Here is a 12,077-nt window from a genome sequence, read left to right as displayed (position 1 = left end):
GCATTACTGTCATTAGTACAGCCTGCAAGAAATTTTCACCAAAGTGGTTTAGTGGTTAGTAGTTACACCAAAGGTGTGAAATATTACACCAGCATGTAGTGAAGAGCTTCAACCTGTGTGTGTGTGTGTGTGTGTGTGTGTGTGTGTGTGTGTGTGTGTGTGTGTGTTCAGAAGAGTGTGAGAAGTGCAAATATAAAGATTTATCACCTTGGTTTTTAAACTGCGACCACTCCGACAGTCGAAAGTCTGCATAAACATTTTATATATCTATTTTATATATATTGTTTTCAGGCCACAACATTTTTGAAGCATGAGATACTTTCACCTCTTCAAGCCTCAAAAAATATTTAAACTAAAAACAGCTTCTTTGGTTGAATAGCTCATAACCAAACATCTGCATTTAGGTCATAACCTGTGATGTGAGGTCACCAGTAGACGCCGCTTCATTTTAACGGGTCACAGCCACTTACAGTATAAATATGGACGATTGACGTCACCCACAGGTGTTTATTGAACAGGTGACGCATAGTAGTATGGGGAAATTAGCTATAAAGACCAAAACTGTTTTTACTCAGTCCAATAATGCCTAAAACCAAAACTATGGAAAAGCCTCCCCCTCCAGATCAGGTTGGCAACCTCGCTACAAGCCTTCAAATCTGGATTAAAAACACATTTATTCACGCTGGTGTTTAAGAGTTGATAAATTTTCATCTTTGTTACTGTCTACAGTATTTATGACTATCCATTACTCTATGTAATTGCTTAGTTTGTCTTTAACTTGTTTTATTGATTTATTTATTTGTTTGTTTCTTTCTTCCTTCTAATGTATTTTATTTTGTTTTGATGTTGTGCAGCACTTTGAGCAATGTCTTGTTGTATTTAAATGTGCTATGTAAGTAAATTGACTTATGACTTATGCCAGGAACTCAATTAAACCATATTTTGTGGAAGCACCTCATTTGAAATGTTATTTATTATTTTATTATTATTATTATTATAAATCTATACCAGTAATTATCATCATTAACTTGATTAATAATAATTTATGGAAGCACCTCATTTGAAATCTGTTTAATATTGTTTTTATTTTATTTTATTTTTATTTACTATATTTATTTATTTTTATATATTTACTTTTCATTATTATTATTATTTTAATATTTTTATTATTATTTACAATCTATACCAGTAATTATCATCATTAACTTGATTATTAATAATAATTTTTTATTCTCTTTGTTTATTTCCAGATAATTGTGTTTTGTCTTTTTTTACCGTAAAACAGTGACGTTGGTTGACACCCCTGACGTCACATGCGGCGCTGACGTCACCGGACACGCCCTCACCGCTGACCGAAAACACACACTGTGTGTGTGTGTGTGTGTGTGTGTGTGTGTGTGTGTGTGTGTGTGTGTGTGTGTGTTAGACATTAGCCTCCGCAGACAGAGCCAGGCAGACAGCGGCACACTCTCCCTCCCTTCCCCGTGTCAAAGCCTCCTTCTGTCGGCCTTCCTGAGCTCGGATCCCCGCTCTCTGCGTGAAGATGGTGTGCGGCGGCTTCACCTGCTCCAAGAACGCGCTCTGCTCGCTGAACGTGGTTTACATGGTGAGACACAAAATGGACCATCATGCTAACTAGCCTAGCCTAGCCTAGCCTAGCCTAGCCTAGCCTAGCCTAGCCTAGCCTTCGGTTTAATGATTTCACCTTTTTTTACTTCACACGCCTCCGTCACCTCACAGACGATCACTGGTATGGACTCGGTTATGTTTGTTACACATTTATTAATATGTGTGTAGTGTACGTTAGCTAACTAGACTAAATATGTAGAAGGTAGCTTTTTATTGTTTAAAGGCAAGCTAACCTCGCTAGCCTAGCCTGGTTAGCCAGCTGAGGCCAGCTGACCTAAAAGGTTTGAAATTACGGACACGGTCGGGTTGTTTATGCTGTGTATCATCTGATCATGGTGTCAGCACGAGGTGTGTGTGTGTGTGTGTGTGTGTGTGTGTGTGTGTGTGTGTTAGCAGTCATGTGAGCTGTGGTAGCTTTAGCTCGGCTAACTGTGTAATGACACCCAGCTCAGCTGTCCTGCGGTAAAAGGTGAAACACACACACACAGGTAACACAGGTGAAACACACACACACACAGGTAACACAGGTGAAACACACACAGGTGAAACACACACAGGTAACACAGGTGAAGCTGTCTGAGAGCAGCTCACACCTGATGGTGCTGGTTAGTTAAAGCTGTATTTTGTTACATCTGTGAATGAGGTGAAAATAACAATAGTCCTTCAAACATGATCAAAAAAGCAACAAAACACCTGAAACACTGTCGGTGAAGTCTGTTGTTGACGACTGAAACACCTCTGACAGTCCCAGTTTGTTAAATTATTGTTTTTTTTATCATAATAAGATGAATATCTTCTTTTTTTATATGTTGGTCAGATCAGATTTATTGTTTCACTGAGGAGATTAACACAATAAATAGATCTTAAACATTTGTGGTCTGTAACTTTAATCTTGGCTTTTGGTTATTGCGATATCCTGATAAGTAATATTAGATTAGATTAGATTAGACAGACTTTATTCATCCCACCACGGGGAAATTTACTTGTTGCAGCAGCAGAGAAAAGTGTAGCATACACTACAGAATTAGAAAAAACACAATAAACAGACAGAAATATCTCTAACCTACAAAAAACATGAAAAACAATCACCCTTCAAAACAGACAAAGGATAAAAGTGGCATGATATATAAAAAGAGTATTGTAATATAAAGTGACCATGATATAAATAATAACATAACAGATATAAATACATCTTTAAATATTTGTGGTCTGTGACTTTAATCTTTTGGTTATTGCGATATCTTGATGAATCATAAACGTTGTCGTCGTGCTGCACTGCAGTTAAGTTTCACAATGTTCTGAGCTGATCTTATAACTGAAGAGGAGAGTGACTGTCTGTCTGTGCGTCATATTTACAGACCTAATATTATTATATATATATATATGACTGTTGTGTTTATTGGCGGGCTGTTGCATCACATCATTGTTTAGGAGCTTCTTTTGTTCTCGTCTGCTTCGTTGAACTGACGCGTTCACGAGCAGCTGCTGAAATACCTCCAACAGTTCCACCAGCCTCTCGCACGTGTGTCGCCTTCTTTATTATAACAAACTGAACATGTTTGAGTTTAGAGATGTCATCCGGAGTTTCATATTTGTTGAGAAAATAACAGTCTGATTTAATCAGTCGTCTTAATAGTTTCACTGGGGGCTTTTCGGTTTGTGAAATATCCTGATGAAATCATAAATGTTGTTGTCGTTGTGCTGCACTGCAGTTTGGTTTCACAATATTCTGAGCTGATCTCATAACTGAAGTGAAGAGTGAATGTCTGTCTGTGTTTGTCATATTTAGAGAGCTTAAACAATCCGGTAGCAGCACGAGACACAGTAAACAAACATCCAGTTAACCTGTAGGGATACGTTTGAGTTTAAATCAAACCTGTGCAGAGATACAAATAGAAAAGTGGATAAAAAATGGATATAAAAACTATTTATCATTAAATTAGACTGTAGAAAATGAGTGTCTCAGCTTTCTCTGTACAGAGGTGTGAACTCGTCAGTTTGTGTCACATCTGAGATCTGTTGCTCAGTTTTATGTTCAGGAAAAGTTCCAGAGTGTCCGTGGAGGACTCCTCGTCGTGTTTGTCTCTCTGCTGGGTGTTCACAGTGTTTCACAGTTTGTCTGCTGTTGTGAAACGGGACAGTTAGGATCGAGAGAAACGCGACCCGCCCAGTCAGAAACCTTTGGAACGTGTGTGAACACGTTGGACGAACAGATCCATAAACTTTAAACTCAGCCTGTTTGTTTTTCTGTGCTCCGGCTGCGTTACACATCATCCCGAAGACGTAACCGGCGTTTATAAGACAACCTCTGTTTGTGCTGATCAGACCGCATGACGGCTTCACGCTGCCTCAGCTGATTCCCGTTAACTTCCTTCCCTCCCCTCTCTCTGCCTCCTCCAGCTCGTCGGCCTGCTGCTGATCGGAGTCGCAGCATGGGGGAAGGGGTTCGGCTTGGTGTCGAGCATCCACATCATCGGAGGGGTGATCGCGGTGGGCGTCTTCCTGCTGCTCATCGCCATCGTGGGCCTCATCGGCGCGATGCATCACCACCAAGTCATGCTCTTCTTTGTATCCTTTCTCCGCGATGCGCTCCGTTACGGTGGCGCGTGACACAACCGCCACACTTTTTTGTTGTTTCTTTGACTCTCGCTCTCAGTACATGGTCATCCTTTTTATCGTTTTCCTGTTCCAGTTCGGAGTTTCTTGTTCCTGCTTGGCGATGAACCGCGGGCAGCAGGTGAGCGCCCGTCTTAATAAATTTTGTGATTTTCCTCGGACGTTAGCCTCTTTATTCATCCTTTGTTTTGTTTTTTTTGCTTTTTCAGGAGACGCTTCTGACCTCGGCGTGGGGAATTTTACAAAATAAGACCAAGATAGACCTGGAGGATCAGCTCAACTGTTGTGGGCTGATCAACTCCACCGACACCCGGCAACAGTTTGAACAAGACCTGCTACACTGCACCGCCGTAAGTCTTCCAATCGGGTCTTTGATCGTTTCGAGATATTTCTGATCTGTAAATAAACTTCTCATCACGGAGAAATGCTGCATTTCCACTCACACAGCAGCACGCACTGAGAAAATGTTTTGGAAGCTTAATCCTGGTTTAGCTTGCAGACCGTTGGCTCATTTTTTTCATGTTGCTTTCACTCCAGTCTTGTAAAACGCACCAAAAGGTCTGCCAGCGCTGCGGGGACCTGATGCTTAATCATGCTTCAGAAGCTCTGAAGATCCTCGGAGGCGTCGGACTCTTCTTCAGCTTCACAGAGGTGAGTGTTCGCTCCTACGTCTGCTAACATCCACTCGTTTAATCAGCGTGAGTTTAACGTGGCGCACTAACTGGACTGACAGGTGTCAGAGTCTGTGGACTTTCTCTCAGAGGTGAAGTACACGCATGCAACAACTTCTTACATCGAGTTCAACTTCAACTGCAGCTGTCTTGGCCGTGTTGACCTCTGAGGGAACGGAGAGTCAAAGACAGAAGAAGCTGTTGTAGCTCATTGGAGGGATAGTTCAGGTTATGTGAAGCGTGGTTGTATGAAGTACTGATCCATGGTCAGTGTATTACTTAGAGTAGATGGCCGTCGGCTGTAAACAGAGGCAGTGACACCATATTATTTTTTAGATGTCCCACAAAGGCGTAAAAACACAGTTTACAGTCAGTTACTGCCTGAGCATGGAAAATGACACAGTCTGTTTAAACACAGGAGTCGATGAACTAATCATCCCGTTACCGGTGACTCCTAAAAAATAAAATCGGTCTATAGTGTACGGCTTATTTACAATATTTTCACCACCTCACCGTGCTGTCAGTCAGCAAGTCTGAAGTGTTCACATCAGTGTACGCTCTCCTCAAAGCCTCCAGACTTCACCGACAAGAAAACTTTAAATTTTACCTTAAAGAGCGGGAGCTGGTAAAGTCATCACGTGACTTCGCGACATGTTAATTCGGATCAGAACTGCCGTCAGTTGCTGCGTATCGAGGCAGCTGTAGACGAGCCACTCCAGTGGTTTGTGAGGTATAACTTAACTCTAACAAGTTTCTTGTCTGGGTGATATTTAAAAAACAGACTGATATTGATAATTCATTTGTCATGTTGGTTATCTTCTATGTTGGTCGTCCTGTCAGCTCACTGTGGATTATTACCTCATACAGCTCCACTTCACGTCGCTCTCTAACTGTCAGAATACCAAATACCCGACGGCGAATGAATCATTTTCAGTCGGGATGTTTTCAAGTGTGACTTCCACATAATGAATTGTCTTAAATTACTGAACGCGGCACGTCTGCTGAGAACACGATGAGACATTTTCCAGTACTCGAGGTAGTTTAATGAACCAACACGCAGCTAACACGTCTTCTTCTCTGTCCGTCGGTGTCCTACGACGAGTTCGATTATTTATAAAGGCAGCGCGGTTTACAGAGACGCTCTCGATCACAGGGCACTTTACAACATAATTACTGCCTGACCGTGAGAAACAGCGCACAGCCTGTTAACACGGGAGTCGATGGTTTAATAAACCGTGTGAACTAATCGTCCTGTTAGCGACAGAGCGAGTGAAATGATACGACATGAGAGAAGATAGCTCTCCGTCCTGTGGTCCACGGGCGTTTCCTTTAGTGTGTGTCATCCTTCATCTCTTCACCTCTGTTTTTTTAACAGATCCTGGGAGTGTGGCTCGCCGTGCGCTACAGGAACCAGAAGGATCCACGTGCAAACCCAAGTGCTTTCCTATAGTCTGTCCCGCGTACACAGCACAGCGCCGTTAGATGCAGTTTTTTTTTCAGACACACTGGTACACACACACAGGCATTAGAATCATGCACATCTAGAAGCAGACACTCAGGCATATTATACCGAGCCACAACCGCACAGAATGGACGAGCGCACGTAGCACCCGACGACAAACACACACCTTCACCTGAGACTGAAACTACAGCAACAACAACAACAACAACAACAAACCCGTCACCACGTCCAGAAACCTTCACAATCTCCTCAAGCTGGAAGATCTGGATACTTATGTATGAAGGGATAAGTTGGCATCACGACCATGCAGCCTTGATTTGAGTACCAGATAGATCTCCTGCTAGTTTCCAACTATGTAACAAGCGATGAGACATCTCTGCATGTGTCCTGCGCCTGCACAGACAAACAAACAGCCTCTTTTTGTTGTTGATTTCATTCCCCACGCCAACCAAAATGACTGTGCAGTGTGTCAACAGATAACTCGTATGCACCTTGAAATCTTTCCTCTCGTCTCTAACGTAGTGCCACAGCAAAATATATTCCTCTGGTCAGCGCTATCGGTGATGTGTACCCAAGCGTGTCCGGCGTGATGAGTTTGGTGTCAGCTGAGGGACGGAGGGAGGGAGGGGAAAGAAGTACTGGACATGTGTTGTAAATGCGTTTTTTGAATTGTATGTAAATGCTTTTGTTTTTCCCCAGGTGCCACAAATGCCGGGATTTAGCAGGAGTTAGGAAGCAAGAATAGATTTTTTTTAGGTAGTTGCTAGTCACTCGGGTTCAAATATTTATGAACTGTAACTGAGCCAACTAACTTTTAACAGTCAGAGATATTAGGATGCCAACGGACTGCAGCCTCGATGTTGTACATAATCTGTTAGAAGTCGTTCTCGGTGGGTTTGCCTCCTCCTCCCGCCCCTTTAGTCGTGAGGTTTGCCTGCATATTTTGAGGTGACGGGGTGAGGGGGGGGAGCGGCACGATGATCCACACACAACTTCTTGTATTTACGATGTTTCCTTTGTGTTGCACAGTGATGTTGCTTAGTGTAGATTCTGGTAGAAGAGAAGTGGATTCAGGTACGTTATCGTTACCTCCTGTGTAACTGGAAGAAAAAACACAAAAAAAAAATGAAAAAAAATAAATTTGATTTGAAATAATTGGGTAAATTTGGCCAAAACGTGTTTATCGCAAACCCAATGTTTTGTTTTTATAGTGTTAATTGTGAAAAAGTGCTTTTGGTTGCAACTCTTCTTCTTTTTAAAAGATATTTTTGAGCTGATTTTGTGGATTTATTTAGTTCTCTGTTGCCATCTGCTCTTTTCATTCATCAGTGTTATAAATGCTTTGTACAAACAAAAAAAAAAAATAAGTAAAAACGTGTGAAATATTTTCAGGATCTATTTAAGTTCAAGTTCGATGACGCACATTAGGCTTAAGTTATGTTGTAGTTTTGACGCTGAGCTCGAGGTCGGACATTTCTGCGCAGTGATTTTCTCTTTTCCACACGTGTGTTTTCTTTTTTTTTTTTTTGAATTGCTTTTAACTTAAAAGGACTAACACAAACTGTAATTACGTCTTACTTGAACCTGTCGACTTTGGCTGATTTATGGATTTCCTGCTGCTGATTTGGAGTTATCGCTGGTGTGTAAACAAAAACTTTCAAACAGATCTTAAGCGTTATTATTATGCCATGTATCACACCTCACTTTGAAATTGTGTGCACTTGTTCAAATGTATCTTGAATTTTTGAGACTTAATTTTCCAAATAATAAAACCTCGAATTGGAAACCGCTTCCTTTGAGTCATTGTTTCAGTGTTTTTTAAGGCACACTTACTTTGGACCCTCATGGCTCTCCTGTAGACTATGTAAGGCAGGGGTCATCAACTACATTTGTCCAAGGGCCAGAATTTTTCTCAGCAGACACTATCTGGGCCAGACGCTCTCGTAAAATTTAATTAATATTGTATACTAAGTAATATAATATTATCTCATATATCAATTTGCCTTTGAAATGTATGTTATTTTTTAGCCTTTGTCAGTACTAACAGACTCATATTACCCGTACGGTAGCGAAAACGATATTTTAGGCTTCATATTCAAGAGGCTGTCAACTGCCAACGTGGGCAGGGTGATGCGGCCAATCAGATAACTGATTGACATCCAGGCTGCGGTGACATGAAGCCTGGTGTTGAACGCTTCAGCGCCTTTTGGGTGGCTTGTCCCCAGAAGTACGAGGACACACTGAGGACATTGGCCATGTATGTTCTCACGATGTTCGGATCAACATACACCTGTGAAGACTGCAGGCGCATAAGGCAGGGATAACCGCTGTCAAGCCCGATGTTAAAAAGATAAGTGCAAATGTGAGTATTTCACTCTTGTGATTTTCTTGGTTTTACTTCTTTTATTTAGGCAACTTTAATTTGATGTATCGTGTGTTGGGATGTGGGGGACTGTGGGGATATATGGGGGATATAGTGTTTCTGAAAGTCGGTCATTTAAGTAGAAGCATGCAATGGCAATTTCTTCATCTCAAACAATGTATTGAAACAAAAACTAACAACGGTGGTTGTGTCTCAGTAACTTGTCATGTATCCTTGAGCATCGGTTTCATGCCTCACGCTGTTCACAAGTCGACTCATTCCTGTTATGGAATTTTCTGTCCTTAGGTCCCGTGTGGGCCTTGAGGTCCTCAGCAGTATTAGTTGTTTGGCTTTGGTTGGGAACAGTAGGTGCCAGTCTATCTCAACACTGTGGTGGCCAGGGTCGAAGAGACCTGTTGCTGCCTTCATAGACATAATAGATATCTTGTTGTTGATGCTCCAATCTGTGTCTCCAGACTAGAATATGCTGACAAGAACACCTCCATGGGTAAAGACATTCTCTTTGACTAATTCTGGTCGTGTAGTATTTGTGGTGTTATCTTGGGGTTTAAAGTCGATGCACCAGGATGAGTTGGGCAGAATGTGAGACCGACTCAGGCACTTCTGATGAACTTTGAGAGTGTCTCTAAATCTTCTTGGCCAAGCGTCAATAAATAATACAGCATAAGACATCAGGGGCTCCTGAACACTTTCTGAACTCCTGACCATTGACCTTTGACTTTCTGACATGCAGTTTCTCCACAACAATCATAACAAATACATGTCCATTTCATTCACAACAACCTGTTGATGACGCTCTGTGACACTCTAAGCTCAGTGGCACTGACCAGGTCGACTGTTGATGGATTGTTAGGTGTTGTCTTCATGTGGTCCATTCATAGATCAGACCCGATCTTGACCTTGTTAGAGAACTAATAACCAGAAGTACTGAAACGGTGAACAGTTGGACATGTGCATTCAAAAGTTCACCTGTAAAGGTTAGAGTGCATCTAAAAGCCGAATATCTCTCTAACTGTTTGTGAGAAACAGCTTCAGGACTCTTGGAAAACCATTCGAGGTGACGACCTTGTGAAGCTGACTGAGAGAACATCAAGTGCAATAATCTAAATTACCACGATTCCACGTTCCTTCAATGTTATTATCGTCTTTATTTCACTTATGAAGCTTGGCTGCAGACTGCTTTGTATGACAGTCGAAGGTGTGCTGACACCTTCCACCACATGATGGCAGTGCAGAGTGTGCAGATGCCTGCGTCTCTCTGTGCACACTGATCTGATTATGAGCAAATACCTCAAGACGAGACAAGAATTCATAAACAGTGGTGACTGTTGTCTTACGTGAGTGATTGCGAGTTGAACGTGGCAGCTATAAAATGAATTTACTCAAGCTGTATGTTTGGATTCCCTGATATTCCTTCAGAAGGCCATTAATCCGCTCAGCTGGGATGGGTCCAGTAACGTGGTGATGGTGGGCAGTGAGGGGAGAGCAGAAGGAGAGCTCAAGTACACTCTGATAAGGGGATAAGAGACGCACAAGGAAATGATCCTGATACCTTTCAACCAAGGTTGTCCTAAATGAGGATAAACTGCTCCTCTTGCCCTCGTCCTAATGGCCCATGGCAGACTGTCACCATCACCGCTACCCCCTCCCTTCAAGAAAGGCGTGACCTAATCTGTGGCGTTGGTGCACCCTGCCAGGGAGCACCTGCAGATTCATTTTCCTGAGACGCAGGAACATTTATGTAAGTGAAATATGCCTGGTAAGGGCTTTGGGTCTTGAGTGTTTCCAGTGGCTGGGTACCAGAGATATTTGGAAAGACTGCACCACACATATCGCATCCCCTCTATCCTGTCAGCGTGTTCTCCTGAGGGCCCAATGCCAGTACCCACCCTGTGATGCATGTCCATATGCCGGGTGTATTAGCTCGGAGAAGCTGTGGAGAATCGCACCAACAGGGATGGCCATCTGTCCTTTTACAGATATAGCATGGACTCTCTGCGAGCGCATGAAGGCAGGATCTTAAAACATTTGGTCCATTATATCACAGTGCTATGATGAATGGGTCTTTACAAAGGCTTGTCCTATAGGCAGAACTAATTGTGTATATATTTTCAGCATGGGGGCAGGATGAGGCAGCATCCAGATCAGTGGGGACCAATAAAGTGTTTCTATAATAGGACATGTTTCGGGTGCTGGAAGAAGTATTCAGATTTTGTAGTACTATGCTGCAATAATACTCCTACCACAAGTTAAAAAGCTACATGGGTAGTTTACATTACATACATCACAGCTATACTCACATATTATATTTTTATCTTTAAAAAAATGGACATGGGGAAATAAAAACACCTAAAGTAACTCAGGGAAGCAAGAAACCCTGACAAATCAAGGATGAAAATAAACTGAATAAACCATAAATTTATCATGTATAATTGTACAACAACTGGGAGATATATGGAGGTACAGTCAATCTAATTCAGATGAATGTTTATACAATAAAAGGTTATTTTCTGTAGAGGTATTTAATTATTTTGTGTATCTCAAAGCAAAATAAAATTTAAAAAAATCTGAAATTATCAATAATTTTAAAGATTTTTTTAATACAAATACGTCACTTTGGATTCATTTCTACAAATATACTTGAAGTGTATATGTAGGAATGTTATGCATGATTGCATTTTAACACACCCGGAGATTTTACCAGAGTTTCTTCATGTAATCTTCATGTATTATGTAGAAAAATTGGCCCTGTGGCTGAATTTTATTTCATCAAGCTCTCACCAACGACAAAAAGTCAGCCCCAGATTTACTCTTGTACTTTACTCTCTCCTTTTCTCTTCTTAGCTTCCTCCGTCAACGTCCTCTTCGGTCTCCTCTCCTCTGTTATTATGTCCATAGAGGCTGCTGAGCCCATTTACATTGCCTTGCTTGTCCAGCTCCTGTTCTGGCACAACACTGTCTCTGCTCCTGAAAACCTCCTCTTCTTCCCTGTGCTCCAAAACTCCTGAAACAAACAAACACTCCCCGGTGCTAGTTAGTAAGTTACACAGTGTTGCTTTAATAGCATCTTAATGTTGTAGCTGGTTGAGATGGAGCTACTGTAGTTTGAACTCCTTCATATTCAGTTTGGTAGTTTAGTACAATGATTCCCACCCAGAGGATGAGACGGCGATGGAGATGAGCTGGAGCCCTCTCTAAAGGACCACAGGATCAATCTGTGGGGTCCTGAGATGATTAATGGGAAATAAAATTAGGGGAAAATAAAGTTTTTCAGCCCAGTTTAGAGTAAAGTTGTGTGCTGTGTCAGCAGTGGGAG

At 41.8% G+C, this 12,077-nt stretch overlaps 1 protein-coding gene across 3 annotated transcripts in view; it reads left to right on the top strand.

Moving 5' to 3' along the window:
- Nucleotides 1–1,347: 1,347 nt before the first annotated feature.
- tspan31 (tetraspanin 31) overlaps nucleotides 1,348–12,077 on the top strand; it is a 19,748-nt gene continuing 9,018 nt past the window's right edge. The window contains exons 1-6 of one of the 3 annotated variants that reach the window (XR_003463882.1): nucleotides 1,348–1,606; nucleotides 4,030–4,197; nucleotides 4,286–4,366; nucleotides 4,455–4,595; nucleotides 4,783–4,896; nucleotides 6,292–6,433. Coding sequence is in view for 1 of the 3 variants with exons in the window: in XM_010742613.3 (XP_010740915.1) it covers nucleotides 1,544–1,606; nucleotides 4,030–4,197; nucleotides 4,286–4,366; nucleotides 4,455–4,595; nucleotides 4,783–4,896; nucleotides 6,292–6,366 (642 nt within the window). In the remaining 2 variants the exon portion in view is untranslated. Of the gene's footprint in view, nucleotides 1,607–4,029; nucleotides 4,198–4,285; nucleotides 4,367–4,454; nucleotides 4,596–4,782; nucleotides 4,897–6,291; nucleotides 8,165–12,077 lie in introns of those variants that run through there. The other 2 variants (XR_003463881.1, XM_010742613.3) reach the window with 2 other exon arrangements.

The sequence above is a fragment of the Larimichthys crocea genome, chromosome XV, assembly GCF_000972845.2.
Source record: "Larimichthys crocea isolate SSNF chromosome XV, L_crocea_2.0, whole genome shotgun sequence".
NCBI lineage: Eukaryota > Metazoa > Chordata > Actinopteri > Sciaenidae > Larimichthys > Larimichthys crocea.
The sequence above is the reverse complement of the archived record's forward strand: the minus strand, read 5'-3'. Positions and strand labels throughout refer to the sequence as shown.